The 19,318-nt window shown below is 33.5% G+C and overlaps 1 protein-coding gene across 1 annotated transcript; it reads left to right on the top strand.

Annotated features, from left to right (window-relative positions):
• The first annotated feature begins 662 nt into the window (after window positions 1-662).
• Window positions 663-14,028, top strand: LOC140438271 (uncharacterized). The gene is made up of 2 exons (XM_072527964.1): window positions 663-999; window positions 11,788-14,028. Exons 1-2 carry the CDS (start codon window positions 765-767, stop codon window positions 13,656-13,658), a joined length of 2,106 nt encoding a protein of 701 aa, XP_072384065.1. The 5' UTR covers window positions 663-764; the 3' UTR covers window positions 13,659-14,028.
• The last annotated feature ends 5,290 nt before the right edge of the window (window positions 14,029-19,318 follow it).

Below are 19,318 nucleotides of genomic sequence, written 5' to 3'. Positions count from 1 at the left end.
TTCATTGCTTTCTAAAAAATTCTTGAATGTTATATACTTACCAATGTTTGAATTCTTTGGTGGAAGTTTGACAGTTTGGATCAGCCTCTAGTTTATCTGGTCTAAAGTACTTCCCCATTGTAAATTCATGCGAATAAAATTGTAGTAAAATGTCTTTTGCAGAATTAGACTTTTATTCACATAAAACTTGATAAGAATGACAAAACAATTATTTAAATACTGACCAGTTCTTGTCACAACATTAAGAAAACTAAATTATACTACACGTGGCTTGTATTATTAATATTTCTTGTAACACATATAACATTTCTTGTAACATTTTTATAAATAAAGATTTTATTCTATATTTTATTCTTTAATTTTTTTTAACCACTTTGGCATTTTAATGTAATGGAAAATAAATATAGTCCCAACATAACAAGAAAACCCAAAAAGTATACGAAAAATATTTATTATCGTATAGGATAAGGATTTTTCTTGTTATTTTAGGATTATATCGATTTTCCTTTACTTTAAAATGAGTTTACAATCCTAGGTAATATTACTAAACTTTTGAATTTAGCGCCATGTGTATATAGTTACGCGCCCGATCACTAGGTGATGCGCCAATCATTGTTTTATTCCTTAACACGGAAGTTTCAATGCTAGGTGGTAGTGTGCTATGGAGTTAACAACACTGAGCTATCTTCAATGGGACCAAATGTGAAAATCGTCCTAAAATTGTTATTGAAATACATAAAATTAAGTTTAAGTTTACCTAAATAATGGATGTAAAACAAGAGGTTAGTGAAGAGACTTGTAAAATAGAAATGTATTATAATGACATGGATGATGTTCTTTTACATAGCGTTAAATGTGAAATTAAGGAGGAATCCAATAGAGAAAGCACCCATGACACATATGATTATTTAGACTTAAAGGAATGTCCCATAAATACTGAAATAGAACAAGATGAAAATAAACTTAATCCCTTTGAAGAAAACGAGAAAACTGAAAATGGTAAGTAGATAAACCTTTCATAATTCCAACTAATATAAATACATATCATCATCCTCGCTTTAAAACTCTGTATGGGTCCTAGCCGACTCACGAATTGCTCTACAGTGATCCCTATAGAGTTCATCTCTGCAGCATGTGTTAGGATTTGGTGTATTATTGTTTTGTATATGTTTATCTTTGTATTTCTAGATATAATTGAGGATTTAAGAAGGCGATTGAGCTCAAAATAGCACTTGGTGGTGCAAATTATGTGGTTTATCTCTGTGGTAGTCTGGTAGTGTTATTTTCAGTGTTGATGAGCATTCCCAGGTATACAAATTCGTTATTGGCTTTAATAACAATGTTTTTTTTGGTTGCATGCTTATTTTCATGCACTTCATTATGTAGGTGTTAATTATTAAACCCATTTTGTAGCTGATTATTTTAATGCTACATATGCCTCTCGTACAGTGTTTTCTGTTCTCCCAACAATATTGATATCATCAGCATAGGCCAGGATTTGCACTGATTTATTATAAATATATTGAACTCGCGGTTGTAATTTGTGACATATGTATTACTTTTTCCAGAGCCAGATTGAACAGTAGATAGGAGAGAGTGTCTCCCTAGCGCAGCCTGTTATTTGTTTTAAAAGGTTCAGATAGTTCCCTCTGCATTCATACTCTACATTCAACTTTTTCAAGAGTTAGTTTTGTTAAATTTGCCAACTGATACTCTAGCTCTTTCATTTTCATTGCTCTGAATATTTCTCTTCTATGTACAGAGTCCTAGATTGCCTTGTAGTTTATAAATATATGATAAGTATCTATGGCATACTCCAGTGTTTTTTCTAAAATTTGTCTCAGGGTTGCAATCTAATGAATTGTCAATTTACCACCTCTGAAACCAGCCTGGTTTTTCCTTCTATACATTCTATACATGGTGCTATATAGCAGCATAGTATTGTGGAAAATATTTTATATGCTGCATTTAGAAGCGTAATTCCTCTGTGGTTAGAGCATTTAAAGATATCTCCTTTTTTGTGTATAGTGCAAAGTATTCCAATTACTGGGGAGGGATTTATGTGTCCACATTTCTTTTATGAGCTGTTTTAGGGCCATTATGGTAGCGTGGCCTCCTTCTTTATATACACTCACCTGCACGAAAAAACAGGCACCCTTATAATTTCTGATGAAAATGCTTCTTTGAAAAAATTCTTTTGATTTTTTTTCTATTCTTTTTACAAATTTGGCAAACAATGAACACAGAAATCCCTACAGATAGTTTTTAATGAGAAATGTCTTTTAAATTGAAATTTTACAGATTGTTATTCTGGTATAATCAACAATGTTGAAGTTATCATCTTACACTTACTTAGTTGTTACCAGGAGGCTGTGCAACTTTCAATTGTTTTTACTATGTCATTTCTGTTTATTACCGTCAAAAGTGTTTATTATTATCGTGATTGTGACAATTATTGGCAATTTCAAGATCTTTGAATGCAGAAATTGTTGCATTTATTGTTACTCTTATTCAGGATGGAAGAAGTCAAGTCTACGTAGCTGATAGGTATGGAATTTCACCCAGTACAGTACAATGTGTTTTGACTCATTGTTTAGAGACAGTAGTTTACACCCAACGACCTGGAACAGATCTCCAAAAAAGAACCACTCATCGGGGCAACCGTTTTATAATGTATAATATATATATATATATATATATATATATATATATATATATATATATATATATATATATATATATATACTAAGGTACACTCGAAGAGTGGTGGGTTTTTCGGTCATAGTGGAGAAATAAAAGACAAAGAAGGTGGCTACTTCATCTATTTATTGAAGATGTTTCGCTTTCTGCTCAGAAAGCATCATCAGTTCATCTAAAAAGAACAATATGAAACCAAACATCCATAGAGAAGTTACAACAAAAGTGTGTTACCTTACAAAGACATGTAGCAGTCAATGATGTTAAAAATATGAAAAAACTTACGAAACTGGACATTCATAGTTAACATTGTATAAAATAATTAATTGAAACTAGGTATAGTTTGCAATTTAACAAAATTGGACAGCAAAAGAACATGTGATAAAAATACATGTATAAAAAAGTTATTATAAAAACTTAAGTAAAAAACATTAAGGTTTATTTTAAAGTGTAAAGAACTAAAAAGATCATACGAATGCACTTCCAACAAATTTATTTAATAAATTAGATTTTAATTTTAACTTTAGGTAACATTATAAGTTATTTAGATTAATAGTAATAAGATAAAATGAAGTTACCAGTCTTTAGCTTACTGAGTCTCGCCGATAAATGAAGTTACAAGTTTAACATCCACGAAAACACGTGAAAATAGGTGGCCTTGAGGTCAAAGTGACATAAACAGCAAGGCAACCTACCAACCTCTACCACATCAAAACTCACTAAAATGAGTTATCTCTTTTCACTAATTTACCTCTTTCTAGCGTTATTACCTCCTTAAGAAATCACTGGAACTCCATCCAACCTAACTGTCCTGTATCCTGGGATGTATTTGCAGAACTTTTACAATTAATATTTGACACTAATTTTTTGGTCTTCAATGACAAATATTACCTTCAAATTTTTGGGACACCTATGGGTTCCTCAATCTCTCCCATCCTGGTTAATTATGTACTGGATGATTTAGTATCTGACCGGCTGGGTCGTTTAGATTTCCAAATCCCTTTTATTAAACGGTATGTTGATGACTTATTACTAGCCTTACCTCCAGACAAGATTCAGGCCACCTTGTCTTTATTCAATGAGTTTGATCCTCATTTACAGTTCACTGTTGAACTTGAGGACTCCAACACAAATAGTATTCCCTTCTTAGACATGCGTGTCATTAGAATGGGAGATAACACCCTTACTACAAGTTGGTACAGGAAACCAATGGCCTCTAATAGGTTTCTCAACTACCACTCTTGTCATCCCTTTAAATATAAATTAAACCTTATTAAAGCTTTAAGCTGCAGGCTAAATAGACTGATACATCCGATTAATCGAAGGGAATCCTTTCAATTACTTAAAAATATTATGATTGAGAATTCCTATCCATCCTCCCTTATTAATAAATACCTTTATACTCAAAGTTATGGTTCTTCTTTAAATGACATACCCAATGCTGACCAACTCAGAACAATATCAAATAATTCAATTAATAACACTGTTCTGCCTAATACTGTACTTGGGAATCAAACTACCCATTACTCATCTTTACCTTATTTTCCTCAGGTTACTGAGAAACTCGTTAAACTGTACAAACATAACAACGTACCGGGTAAAATTGCTATTAAGAATGCTAAGACTGTCAAGAATTTGTTTTCTAAAACTAAAACACCTCTGTCCCTTCTGGAACAAGTTAATGTAATATATCATATACCTTGTGCTGAGTGTGACTCATGTTACATCGGTCAGACAGGGAGATCACTGAGAGGGCGTCTTACGACTCACCGCAGTGATATTAATTTATCTAAGCATACTTGTGCTCTTGCCGAACATGCTATCAACACTAAGCACGAAGTAAACTTTAATGAAGTTAACATTCTTGGCACTGAACGCAATCTCGTAAAAAGACAGTTTTTAGAAATGTGTTCAATATTAAAATATCCTAATACCCTTAATAAGAGAACCGACATTAGTAATTTGAGTCAAATTTATCATGCATTAATTTTACAGAATTAGGCTAGATATGTTGTTTACTTAAATTTTGTCCCACATTGGGGTTTTGTTATTACATTTTCATATAATAAATTTAAATAAAAATAAAATATAATAAATTATTCCTTCCTTAACTTAGTTTTATCAATTTATATTTTATTAATATTTGTCAATATCACTTTTACATAATTAAGTAATTGTTCTTTTTGATAAACTTGTTTGATAAAATTAAACTGAAATTGATTCATAGAATCTTTCTCATTACGGTCCTAAATGTTTGAACCTTTGGACTGTGGAAGTTGTATTAATCTTCACCTGTTAGCTGGCTAACTAGTGACGTCATAATATTATAATATATGATATTTTGGATTGACTTCGCATGCTTTGTTCTTTGTTGACAGATCAATCACTGTTGGGGTGAGTGGTGATTTTAACCTTTTATTGTTTGGTTTTTTAACGACAAGCTGTCAACCAAATTTATCACAAATTTTGAATATACCGCCTTATATATAGAGGTTGGTAGGTTGCCTTGCTGTTTATGTCACTTTGACCTCAAGGCCACCTATTGTCACGTGTTTTCGTGGGTTTTAAACTTGTAAATTCATTTATCGGCGAGACTCAGTAAGCTAAAGACTGGTAACTTCATTTTATCTTATTACTATTAATCTAAATAACTTATAATGTTACCTAAAGTTAAAATTAAAATCTAATTTATTAAATAAATTTGTTGGAAGTGCATTCGTATGAACTTTTTAGTTCTTTACACTTTAAAATAAACCTTAATGTTTGTTACTTAAGTTTTTATAATAACTTTTTTATACATGTATTTTTATCACATGTTCTTTTGCTGTCCAATTTTGTTAAATTGCAAACTATACCTAGTTTCAATTAATTATTTTATACAACGTTAACTCTGAATGTCCAGTTTCGTAAGTTTTTTCATATTTTTAACATCATTGACTGCTACATGTCTTTGTAAGGTAACACACTTTTGTTGTAACTTCTCTATGGATGTTTGGTTTCATATTGTTCTTTTTAGATGAACTGATGATGCTTTCTGAGCAGAAAGCGAAACGTCTTCAATAAATAGATGAAGTAGCCACCTTCTTTGTCTTTTATTTCTCCACTTTGACCGAAAAACCCACCACTCTTCGAGTGTACCTTAGTTTATTTTGGATTGACGGTCGTACTCCTTTTCTCGATATATATATATGTATATATATATATATATATATATATATATATATATATACTGTCAATATAAACAAACAACACAGTTTATTAGGGTTGCAGTCAGAAAATTGGCCGGGATGTTAATGAAACACTCTTATGACTTTTGTCTAGCTTTCGGAATGGTTTTATTCCTTTTTCAAGACATAGTCGTTGAGATTATTTATAAAAGCATAGACACTCAACATTAATATATATATATATATATATATATATATATATATATATATATAAATTATATTAACAATATAGAACAATTACAACATGTCAGAAACATAAATGTAAGTGAACAAATCATTAGAAAACTGTTAAATGAGGCTAATCTTAATGCTCGAATACCAGCTACAGGACCTGTACACTCCAGGGAACATCATGTAGTCAGGTTACATTTTGCTAAGGAGCATCGCAGTTGGAATGCAAACTACTGAAGAAATGTTAAGTTTACTGATGAGTCCAGATTTTATCTACATTACCCAGATAGTTGCACAAGAGTCTAGAGAAGAGATGGTAAATGATATACTGAGTTTTGTTAGCCCTTGAGTAAGTTTTCATAAGAGTTCAGTTATGATGTAGGCTGGTATATCTTTGGAGGCCCATACAGAATTGTATGTTGTCTCTAGGAAATCTCTGACCGCTGATAGATTCATAAATAAGATACTGCAAAATTATGTTGTCCCATATGCACTATTTATTGGAGTAAACTTCACACTGATGCATCACAATGCACACTCTCATGGCACCTGCATTCTCAGAGAATCTTCAAATGAAGTTAATATTAGCCATACCTCATCTCTCATCTTGCAGATTTCTTCTTCTTCCTCTATATTAAGTACCTGGTTAAAGTTAATTTTAATAGGTTACCATTCGGACTCTGCATTCGTTTGTGGTTAATTCTTTTCTGTTGATATTAACTTTCTTGTAGAATGCTCTGATTTCTTTCTATCTGTTAAGGTTTTTTAAATATTTAAGCGGATTCGTATATTATATGTTAGAAGTAAATCCCGAAATTGGATAAAACTAGTTTTACCGAGATATCTTGCATATTATTAAAATTGGCCGGATAAAAGACAAAGGAGATTCATAACTTTTTAATTTATTTGGGTCATTCTAGATCTATATCATGTCAAATGGATAAAATAAAGCAGTACATTCTGAACTTTGGTATAAATAACACTACTTACGTTTAAATTTACTTTGCTCTCTTTTCTTTATTAAAACTATACTACAGAATTATTACAGTTGAAGTCACTTATCAGAATAGCCTTCGTGACAAGAAAAATATTCCTATAACTGGGATATTCTAATAACCGATCATTGATGGCTATGGTTTGGTTTTTAACCAGGAGGAATAATTCAAATTTACTACGACGTAATGCTTGTTTGTAATTGGTCCAACCGCAGGCAAATTCACTCCACTAAATTATGACATTTTGACACTAATGACATTTACGAAATTTTAAAATTCAAAATTTATATTGACGATTTTTTGTATTTTCTGCGTATTCCTTTAATTTTTCGTTTGCATTTATATAAAAAACAGTTGTTTTCAGAACTATTTAGCAATGTATTAGTGTTATTAAGATAACAATATGGATTCAATGCCAAGTACTAGTGGTAATTATCCTTCCATGGTCAAATGAAAAACAACGCATTATTAACATGTACAAACAAAAAAAAATTCATAATTCTGGAATGAAAATAACAGCCATGGTAGCAAAAATAAAAAAGGGAACAGGTTATTTTTGCAGAATAGTTATTCTTAAAATCAAGACTTACTAAAGTAATGTGCTAATTTTAGGTGTTGCAAATTTAACTATTATAGAACAATTAAGGAATATAAGCAGACTGGAACAGTAGGATGTAGTAAAAATATTGGCGGTCGACCTTCTATTCTTGCAACATACGATGAAAGAGTTAAAACATCTGTATGACAGATGTTTTCAGTGAATTGGAAAAATTTATTATTTAAACATAAACAAACAAAGTTAGGTTAGAATCGGCGTGTGAGGTTGTCCGATACTGATTACTGGATTACCGTAAGGCCGAGATAGTCAACCAAAAAAGAAGATGTATTTGGTGATTTTTCTAGTAACTTTGTTGGGTGTGGATCTGTCTTTTTATTTTACTCCTGGTTAAAAAACAAACCATAGTAGAAATATGGGTACTGAATATACTATGTATGTATCTTTATTACCTGTGGATGTTTCGGGGAAGTATTGAATTGGTAATCATAACAATGTATTCATTTCCTGACATACCCTAATAAACCAGACATCATTTAAATTTTTGGGAACTGTACATAAAAAGTTATTCGTTTATCTGAAAAATATTCTATTAAGGGGTATTATTTTGTTAAAACTATTTCTATAAACAGAAAAATTTATTATGGAGTAAATGGAAACGTTTCGGGACCTCAAATTTCTATTCCTTAAACCAGCATATTTATTTTGTAGACAGATATTTCTATACCAGTATTCTAATAAACGAGTTCGACTATACCAGAATTATTATACCAAGAAGAATAACTAAACATTGAGAACTTGATATAATTAATGGCGATAAAAATCATATTTATTTTTACTCCAAATTAGAAATGGTTACTTATTTGAACAGGACAATATAGTTGTTCAGACTTTTCAGTTCAATTTTGGTTGATCAGGTACATTTTGGAGAGAAAGAACAAAACAAGACGTTGGGATTGTATTGGAAATTTAAGCAAGATGAATTGTTGTTTGAAATTGAGATTTCTTACTTGGAGATGGAAGGCACACAAAAAGAAATATTCTGTCACATGTATCGAAAATATTTGACCCGTTGGGGCTGGTCGCACCTAGCGTGGTTCTAGCCAAAATTATTTTGCAAAAACTGTGGAAGCTGGATTTGAAGTGGGATGAGTCATTACCTTGTGAATTGAACGATGAATGGTCTAGATTAAAATCTGATTTCATTTTAATAAATAAGTTAGCAATTCCTAGGCAGGTAGTATGTTCTGGTGCAACGGTGGTTGATACTTATGGCTTTTGTGACGCTTTTATAAATGCTTATGGTTGTTGTGTTTATTTAAGAAGTGTGAACGAATGTGGAGATGTTGCAGTAAAGTTGTTGTGTGTAAAGGTTAGGGCGGCACCATTAAAAGGTTAACCATCCCCAGACGAACTGTATGGAGCCCGGTTATTAAGTAAGCTGGCAGCTAAGGTCAAACAAGCAATGACGATAAACTTTAGAAGAACGGTTTTGGTGTGACTCTACCTTTGTTTTAAGTTGGGTGAAAATGTCACCTAGTGATGTTCAGGTGTTTGTGGGAAATCGAGTAAGCCAAATTCAGGGATTGACAGACCCAAAAAAGTGGAGACATGTGAGGATGGATCAAAGCCCTGCAGATATCATATCTCGAGGAATTTTTCCATCAAAACTGGTGGATTGTCAAAGATGGTGGTGTGAAGGCCCAGATGGGTTGATTTTGGATGAACAAAAATGGCTTATATCAGTTCCTGAACAACTTAGTGATATGCTTGAGACTAGAGTGCATGTTGGAACTTGTCAAGATGCTAAAGATGTAGGTATATAAGTTTCCATTTCACATATTTGGTCATATAATTAGAATAAAAAGATCTTTGGCCTTTTGTCTAAGATACTTTAAAAAACTCTTGCATAAAGACACATTATCTGGTGCTTTAACTCCTGCAAAGTTAGCACATGCTATGAATATTTTGGTTAAGTTGGCGCAAAAGGAATCATGGTCGCAAGAGATTAAAGAATTGTCTGATGAAAGTCAATTGTTGTCTAATAATACCTTCCGCAGGTTAAGTCCGTTTCTTGATGCGTATGGTAGCCTCAGGGTGGGGGGTCGGCTGCAATTGTCTAGTTTGGAATATGAGAAGAAACATCCAACTCTATTAAGCTCTAAACATCCGTTAACAAAGTTGTTGGTTGAGTGGGAACATGAACGTCTGTTACATGCTGGTCCACAGGCGGTTTTAAGTTCAATCCGTGAGCAGTTCTGAATAATTGGTGGTAGAAATTTGGTACGATATGTCATACATAGGTGTGTACAGTGCTTCAAGGCCCAGCCTGTTCCACTTACTCAAATAATTGCTCCTTTACCTAAGGATCGGGTAACGACATCACTTCCATTTTATGTGGCAGGGATGGATTATGCTGGTCCTTTCCAAATTAAAAGTAAGTATGGGAGAATAGCTAAGTTGTCCAAGTGTTATGTATGTGTGTTTATATGTTGCTCTACTAAAGCAATTCATATTGAGTTGGTGTCGGAATTAACAAAAGAAGCGTTTTCGTAGATTTGTTGCGCGTAGGGCTAAACGATTAAAAGTAATATCCGACAATGGTACACAATTCGTTGGAGCAAATAAAGAACTGAAATTATTGGGAGATTTTTTATTATCTCATTCACCATCTTTAACAACTGCTGTCAGCAATGAAGGTATTAATTGGAACTTCATTCCAGCCAAGTCACCAAACTTTGGTGGTCTATGGGAGGCGGGGGAAATTCATGTAAAAAATATTTAAAAAGAATTTTGGGAAATTGTACTTTTACATTTGTGGACTTCTATACCACTCTAGTTCAAATAAAAGCTATCCTAAACTCACGACCTTTATGTCCTCTGTCCTCAAGTCCTGATGATTTTGAATCCCTTAGTCCGTCTTATTTCCTTATTGGACGACGACTGACCTCATTACCGGATCCTGATTTTCGAGAAATACCTACGAATCGACTATCTAGGTATCAACAAATCCAAAGAAGTTGGACAATTGGTGGTGCTGAAGGAAGACAATCTTCCTCCATGTCAATCGAAGATGGGACGTGTAAGTGAAGTGAATGTCGGGCTTGATAACAAAGTTCGGTTTGCGCGTATTCAAACTACAAATGGTGAATATAAATGGTCAGTTTCAAAGTTGTGTCCCTTACCAATTGACAGCGTGTAAACCTTTCCACGGTGGAATGTACTTATTTTTTTTTTGCTTTTTATAACATGTTTTGACTTCATGTGACATTCATTTTTGTTGAAATAATATTTCAAGGTGGGGGAATATGTTCAGATTTTTCCGTAAAAATCTATTTTGGCAACATCGGCAGCAGTGCACGTGCTACTGCATCGCAGATTGAAGGACGAGAGGTGGCCTGACTCTTTGCCTAGACTCCGTGAACAGTGGTCGAATATATGTTTTTTACACACTTTGTAATGGTCGAATATATGTTTTTTACACACTTTGTAATGTTGGTTAGAGTCGAATAAAGTTAAAATAAAACAAGTCGAATAAAGTAAAACACAACATTCATCGTGAAATCAATATCGGGAAGGAAACCCCAACAATAGTATTAACCGGATTAAATCCAGAATACAACTAAATATTCAAAATATGTAGATTTATCCCATTTATGGTGTAGTCCTATTGTCTTTATCCAATCATGCTATCAAAACTTGATGTATGATTTTAAATTACGTAATAACTTACTTAACTTGACTTGGAAAATATTTAGAGTCAAGCACTGGGCATTGAGAATCAATTATTATAATTACATGGGTAGATTACAACATAACTTATAAGTTTATAAGCTACAGGACTAGGATCGAATGGATGAATAATCTTAAGAATTTCCAGATACAACTTCGACTGTATCAACAATGATGGTGATGTGATGGCTAATGTTAAAACGGTATATTGTTTTATTTAAATAGCTATGACTGATTTGTTGTATATTTTTCCCACTTCTAAAGACTTGTTTAAAAGAATTAGGCATCTTATGGATCTACAAAACAGAAATGCAGATTCCTAATACCTATGTAATATATACTTATTTATATATATTTTTGGACTAATTTTTTTCTTGTAGTAAATGTTTATTTTTTGTTTCTATTTTAGGATTTACTGAGAAGGAAGACAAAATGAAAAATATCGAAACAGTTTTTGAACAGTGTGATGAAAGTCATTCGAAAAACCATTTGAGAGTGCACACTGGGGAAAAAACTAACAAGTGTGAAATTTGTTTCAAGCAATTTATAAAAGCAAAGGATTTTAAACAACATTTGAAAATACACACTGGAGAAAAACCTAACAAGTGCGAAATTTGTTTTAAAACATTTATTGAAGCAGGTAATTTGAAAAGACATTTGAGAGTGCACACTGGGGAAAAACTTTACAAGTGTGAAATTTGTTGTAAGCCATTTAGTGATGTAAGTAATTTAAAAAACCATTTGAGAGTGCACACTGGGGAAAAACCTTACAAGTGTGAAATTTGTTTTAAGCAGTTTTCTCTAATGAGTACTTTGAAAACACATTTGAGAGTGCACACTGGGGAAAAACCTTACAAGTGTAAAATTTGTTTTAAGCAGTTTTCTGGATTGGGTTCTTTGAAAAGACATTTCCGTGTGCACACTGGGGAAAAACCTTACAAGTGTGAAATTTGTTTTAAGAAATTTATACAAGCCAGTGATTTGAAAACACATTTGATAGTGCACACTGGGGAATATCCTTACAAGTGTGAAATTTGTTTTAAGCAGTTTTCCCGGAAAGGTCATTTAGAAAATCATTTGATAATACATACAGTAGAAAAACCTTACAAATGTGAAATTTGTTTCAAGCAGTTTTCTCAAAAAAGTAATCTGAAAAGACATTTAAAAACGCACACTGGAGAAAAACCTTACAAGTGTGAAATTTGTTTTAAGCAGTTTCGCCAAGCAAGTACTTTAAAAAAACATTTTAGAGTACACACTGGAGAAAGACCTTACAAGTGTGAAATTTGTTTTAAAAAATTTATTCGAGTAGGTAATTTGAAAACACATTTGAGAATGCACACTGGGGAAAAACTTTACAAGTGTGAAATTTGTTTGAAGCCATTTTGTGATGAAAGTCATTTGAAAAACCATTTGAGAGTGCACACTGGGGAAAAAACTAACGAGTGTCAAATTTGTTTTAAGAAATTTATACGAGCAAATGATTTTAAAAAACATTTGAAAAGGCACACTGGAGTAAAACCTAACAAGTGTGAAATTTGTTTTAAAACATTTATTGAAGCAGGTAATTTGAAAAGACATTTGAGAGTGCACACTGGGGAAAAACTTTACAAGTGTGAAATTTGTTTTAAGCCATTTAGTGATGGAAGTAATTTAAAAAACCATTTGAGAGTGCACACTGGGGAAAAACCTTACAAGTGTGAAATTTGTTTTAAGCAGTTTTCTCTAATGAGTACTTTGAAAACACATTTGAGAGTGCACACTGGGGAAAAACCTTACAAGTGTAAAATTTGTTTTAAGCAGTTTTCTAGATTGGGTTGTTTGAAAATACATTTGAGTGTGCACACTGGGGAAAAACCTTACAAGTGTGAAATTTGTTTTAAGAAATTTATACAAGCAAGGGATTTGAAAACACATTTGATAGTGCACACTGGGGAATATCCTTACAAGTGTGAAATTTGTTTTAAGCAGTTTTCCCAGAAACGTCATTTAGAAAGTCATTTGATAATACATACTGGAGAAAAACCTTACAAGTGTGAAATTTGTTTTAAACAGTTTAGCCAAGCAAGTACTTTGAAAACACATTCTAGAGTACACACTGGCGAAAGACCTTACAAATGTGAGATTTGTTTTAAGCAGTTTTCCCAGAAAGTCCATTTAGGAAGTCATTTGAGAATACATACTGGAGAAAAATCTTACAAGTGTGAAATTTGTTTTAAGCAGTTTAGCCGAGCATGTTATTTGAAAAAGCATTTGAGAGTGCACACTGAAGAAAAGTGAAAAGTGTTTTAAATGTGTCTCATCATAATGAAGGTAATATTTGGAGTATTCGCTATGGGCACGAACCAACGTGACCTATTGTAGTGCGATTGAAGCACCTGCACTGGATTTAACGAAAATTTCAACTGCCGGACAATTTATTAATACATTGTATGTAAAAATATGGGTCGTAGTGTTTGTTGCATTCCATAATGCCCAAATACAGGTATAAATAGATTGATTATGAACTAAAATGTGATTCAAGCTGTTTTAAAATAATGAGTAATGTAATTATTAAACTGTACAAATACAATTATTTTAAATTTGACAAAATTAATAAATGTATTTTATAACAATATATTGTAATTTATATAACATTGGTATATGAATAAAAAATAAAATGTTTCAAAAGAGTTCATTTTTAATAAGTTTATTAATACAATATAAGGTAAATGTGGATATAATTGACAGTGTACCAGTAGTTCACATCATTAGTTTTGTTTTCATTTTAAAACAAATTGGTGTAAATTACAAAGCTTCAGTCACCAGATGGTTGTAGTCTGTGATTTCAGTGTACTTATATGTGAAATTGGCAACATTAGTGTCAGCCATTTTGAAATTGTGTCACTTATGGTAAAGCATGTTACACAGACTACTATTTTGTTTGAGGAATTCAAGTAGAAAATAAATAGGTAAGTAACCTTTTTTATATGAATAAACTTATTTTGTTTTAGTGGTATTAAATTCTAATAATTTTAATAGTGCGGGAGGTTGTTATTTAACGTCTTCGGTCTTTTGAAAATCTTCTAGGGGTTAACCTTAAATTATTTGTGGCGTGTCAACTACTAAAGCAAATTTTGGCCATTACACCAATACTTGATATTAGTGTCAACTACTGGAGAAGACACACAGATCTAGGCAAAGTAGATATTTGTTCTTTTTAGTTAGTAATTACCATTTGTGTATTTTTATTATTATTCTGCCATTGCCCGAGATACAGCGTGTCCACTATTGCAACAAAATATCTCAACTATAACATCACGGTTTTTTTTGTGAGTAAAATGTCTCTTGTGAAAGGGAAAATGTTAGCTTATCCTGAAGAAGCTATGACAGCTGCAATAGAGGATGTTCGTCTTGGGATGCCAATAGCCTCTGTAGCAAGACAATCAGGTTCCCAGAGTAACTTTTCTGTACAAGGTGAAAGGAAAAACATCTATTTCTAGAAAAATGGGACCAAAGACTATTCTGACATTCGATTAAGAAAACTTGCTTGCTCAATGGATATTAGACTCAGCGGAAGCAAAATTTTCCGTAACAAAAAGACAGCTGCTGGATAGTGTACAAATTATAATAAAACGAATTAAAAGATACACTCCATTTGTTGCTGACAGTCCTGGCCGTGCATGGTATGAAAGTTTTTTGAGAAGACATCCGTGTTTAAAAGAACTAGTAGCACAAAATTTAACAGCTGCCAGAGCCTTAGTAACTAAGCACGGACTAATAAATTGGTTTGATGAAATAACAAATTATCTGTCAAACAACTTCAGATACTACAAAATCTTTCACACGTTATCATTGCAGATGAGACTGCATTATTCCTGAACCCAAAAGGCGAAAAGGGACTAGTTTGTAAAGGTGAAAAAGTGTTTACCAACAGGTTAATGCTAATGAAAAAGAATGCTTGACTGTTTTGATAACTGCAAACGCTGATGGCAATTTTGCTCCTGCTATGATTATCTATAAATATAAAAAAATCCCCACAGAGGTTAAAGTGCCAAAAGGTTGGTCGATGGGCAAATCTGATAGTGGCTGGGTGAATGGAGAGCTATTCTTCGAATACATAGCAAATATCTTTCATCCTTGGCTACAAACACAAAACATACAGGCACCTGTTGTATTCTTTATTGACGGTCATACTAGTCATTTAACATTGCATACCAGTTAATTTTGCAGTAAAAATGGAATCATACTCAAGGGGAAAGCAATAGTTCACCAGTGGCGTGTAGATAATATTCAATCACCTAATTTAAGAAAAGCTGATTTTGCAGCTCTCGTATATAAATTTCTTGAAAATTTTGAGAAACAAATTATAAAAAATGCATTCAGAAAAATTGGTTTAATGCCTTGAGATAAGAATACTTTTATGCTATAGACTACTCAAAAGTGAAAGACAATTGTCACGAAAATCAAAATGACTTAAAATATCCTTTAATACAGTCTAAAAAACATTAAAGGATGGAGATGGTCTTGCTTTCCTGCAAAAAGAAATAGGTGAGGAAAAATTGTCATGAAGATAGGAATGATCAAGAACAGGACAAATCTCTTTTCCTTATGTGGAAAAATGTAACCAGTAGACTTCATCTGATTCCAATAGTACAAATTATAAATGAAAATCACATACTCGAAACTTCTACAGTACCATCAACTGAAGAAGATGCAGTAATGGCTTGTTCCACGCCAATAAAAGCGCTGGGGGGTAAAATAATCACATTTCCATCTAAATCCGTCCTCTTAAGCTGTACAGCTTGTACTTTGAAAAAACTCCCCTCTGTAGTAAACTCCGATTCGTATCAACTCGGAGTCTAAATACAAATAATAACTCAGAGAAAAATCAGAGGGAAAAAGCTAGAACAAATACTAATAAAAACTCAACCACCATACAAAGTCCTCAGTAATAAGCGCTAATGTGATTATTCTGTAACTTTTATGTGATTTTTTAATAAGAAATATGCAGAGACAACTTAAGGTCGATTTATACATATCCGTGCCGAGTCCGGGTATTTTAAATTTTATATTTACATACAACCGTGTTGTAACAGTGTGCGTACCGGGCCAAATGGAGAGGAAAACGTTTATTACATAGTTCTGTGTAAAAGAGAGTTGAAAATATGGCGGCTTGGATAGAAGATCTCACCCTGTTGACATTATTACTTGATGAAGAGTAAGAGCAAGATCAGAAAAGGCGGAAATAAATGAAGTGTGCATCCTATGTGGAAAACTGAAGGAGAATTTAAAATATACAAAGAATTATTGGCCGATGAAACAAAATTTTACGAATATTTTAGAATGTAGCAGTACTCTTTTTTTTTAATATATATAAAAAACCATATCATACTAACCGCACAACATCTGCTTGTCTGTTTGCCAACACTCACATTGACAAAACAATAAAATCGTATTCATACAAGTCAGTGCAGTCCGTGTCATTTCCGTGCATCGCCAGTGCTGAAAACAAAAATATCGTTTGGGATTAATTTCAGGCCGAACATGGACGGGCCCCGTACGGAAAACGCCAATGTATAAATCTGTGGCTTGGTTCTAAAAGGACAAATCTCAAAATTCTTCGAAATTGAGTTTGGCCCTGATTCTTACTGAGAAAGATTAATACTTTATTGTGTAGAAAGGTCGTAAGTCTATGGACTGTCATAAGCACTGTATGGAAATTCCACCAAGGCCAATGTAAATTACTAGAATGTTTTATATTTTATAAAAACGAGCACAGTAGACATAGGCCCGGGGATAAAGAGGTTGTTTCATTGTAGAACGGCCTTAAGTCTACATCGGCCCTTCTAACGAAAAATATTTTCCGACTATGTTGACAACGGACAAGTAATCGAGTGAGCAACATGTGGTTCGCCCAAAATTCACTGTAGTTGAAATCATCAATTGAAGTGTGTTAAGTCTAAAACTATGTCTGATCGATGTAAAAGAATTGTCCAACTCGGTAGAGAAATGAATATTTAAGAAATGGGTAGGTTTATTGATGACTTTCTTTAAGATAACGTTTTTTGAGGTTATGTCTCCTAATCGGCATCGATCGACTTTGGAAAACGTTATGTATTTTTTTTATTCATTTTAGTTAGTATTAATAGAAATGCAGAACAGCACTGGCTGACGACTATGTGTTAACGGGCTGTTATAATTATTTTTAACACATGTTATTGTTACAACTAACCTGTTACTGTTTAATGTATTTAATTAAAATTTAATTGTTATGAATAGTTTCGCGATACAGCTTCTATACACCATCATTTTGCGGAGAAGATACATTATGTATTAAATCATGTCATTTAGTCAGGGTATACAGATACATGTATATCAGCTTTCGCTAACTGGTGTTATCAGACCCACTTAAGTTCAGCTGTTAGAACTCGAGATTGATTTTTGTTAAGTTTCTTTTCAGGTAAATCTGAGACAAACAGCTCTAATCTTTGGAATCCAAGGTGCACTCTGATATGAGTTATGGTCATTTGGTAAAAAAAAAAGAGAAAAAAGAAGTACAGTCAACGAACAGAAATTCATGTGACTGCAGACGTTATTAGGGCATATTAGATTAGATTAAGAGAGGTGGCCTTTTGGCCTATTCCAGTGCGACCTTTTCAGATCTATTATGGTCCTCTAGTCCTAGATAACATTCTCTAGCCTGACCCTTTTTATAAAGTCTAGTAGCTTCGAGACTGTACCTTCCATGTAGCTATTTGCCGGTGGATTTTCTTCTCCTAATGCAAAGAACCGCACATTTGCCAGACTGCCACACTGACATAAAATGTGCTCTGCTGTTTCTTCTTCGAGGTGACAGAATCTGCACAGGTCATCATCTGATAATCCCATCAGCCTTAAGTGACTATTCAGCTTACAGTGCCCTGTTAGAAGACCTACTATGGGCTTGACTGTTTTCCTGTCTTTGCTTATTAGGTCTGCCGTAAATTTTGGCAAATGTTCTCTAATGAACTGTTTCGCCTGTCTTCATCCTGGTGAATTCCTCCACCATTCCAGAGATTTGTGAGCTACCCACTTCCTTGTAGCCGTTCTTGTTACTGATTTTGCAACTCCGCAGAAGGGTTCCGGTCCAATGAATGGCAATGATGAGCCTTGTTTGGCCATTTCATTTGCTTTTTCATTGCCCTTATGACCCTCGTGCCCCGGTACCCAGGCTACCGTAACATTGCTACGGTCTCCTAGTTTATTTAGGGCACACACGCAATCCCATACTAGCTTAGAATTGACCTCTACAGAATTGAGTGCCTTAAGCGCTGCCTGACTATCTGTGAAGATGGCAACTGAACAGAACATTCTTTCCTACCTTTCTATTTCTTCCACGCAGTGATGGATTGCAGTTATTTCCCCCTGGAAAACTGTCATATCCTTAGATAGGCTTATCGGGAAATGTATCCCTTGATTTGTCCCTACTATGCCGGCTCCCACACCCTCCGATGTTTTTGAGCCATCCGTGTACCAGGTAGCAGCAGCTTATATGGGTACACCTTTATTCCAGTCTTCCCTGCCTGGTATCTTAATTGTGAACTTATTGTTAAAGCCATTTCCAAGGCAGATGAAAATCTCCTGCTTATATTTGAACGAAGGATCCTGAGAAGAATATTTGGTGGCATCTGTGAAAATGGTGTTTGGAGAAGGAGGTACAACTACGAGATATATCACAGATATAAACATATATTTGATGGTAAAGACGTAGTATCCTTTATAAAAATAGGAAGACTAAGATGGGCAGGACATCTGGCAAGATCACAGCAGAACAACCCTCCTACTGTCTGTGTCAAGTTAAGAATTCATAAAGGAGCCTTATGGGAAGCGGTGATGCCAGAACTACCGATAGACTGAGATAGGCGAGAGTAGTGGAGTTGCAGCGAAAAAGCAGGGCCGAACTGCATGTTATATTGCAC

This window comes from Diabrotica undecimpunctata, chromosome 4 (genome assembly GCF_040954645.1).
Source record: "Diabrotica undecimpunctata isolate CICGRU chromosome 4, icDiaUnde3, whole genome shotgun sequence".
NCBI classification, from domain to species: Eukaryota; Metazoa; Arthropoda; class Insecta; order Coleoptera; family Chrysomelidae; genus Diabrotica; species Diabrotica undecimpunctata.
This window is presented reverse-complemented; position numbering and strand designations above follow the sequence as displayed.

What these genes read in the sequence shown, in the direction of transcription:
- LOC140438271 (XM_072527964.1), top strand. Translation starts at nt 765, where the DNA reads ATGGATGTAAAACAAGAGGTTAGTGAAGAGACTTGTAAAATAGAAATG. An exon ending in AAACGAGAAAACTGAAAATG is followed by an intron (nt 1,000 to 11,787) that starts GTAAGTAGATAA and finishes TTTCTATTTTAG; the next exon opens with GATTTACTGAGAAGGAAGAC.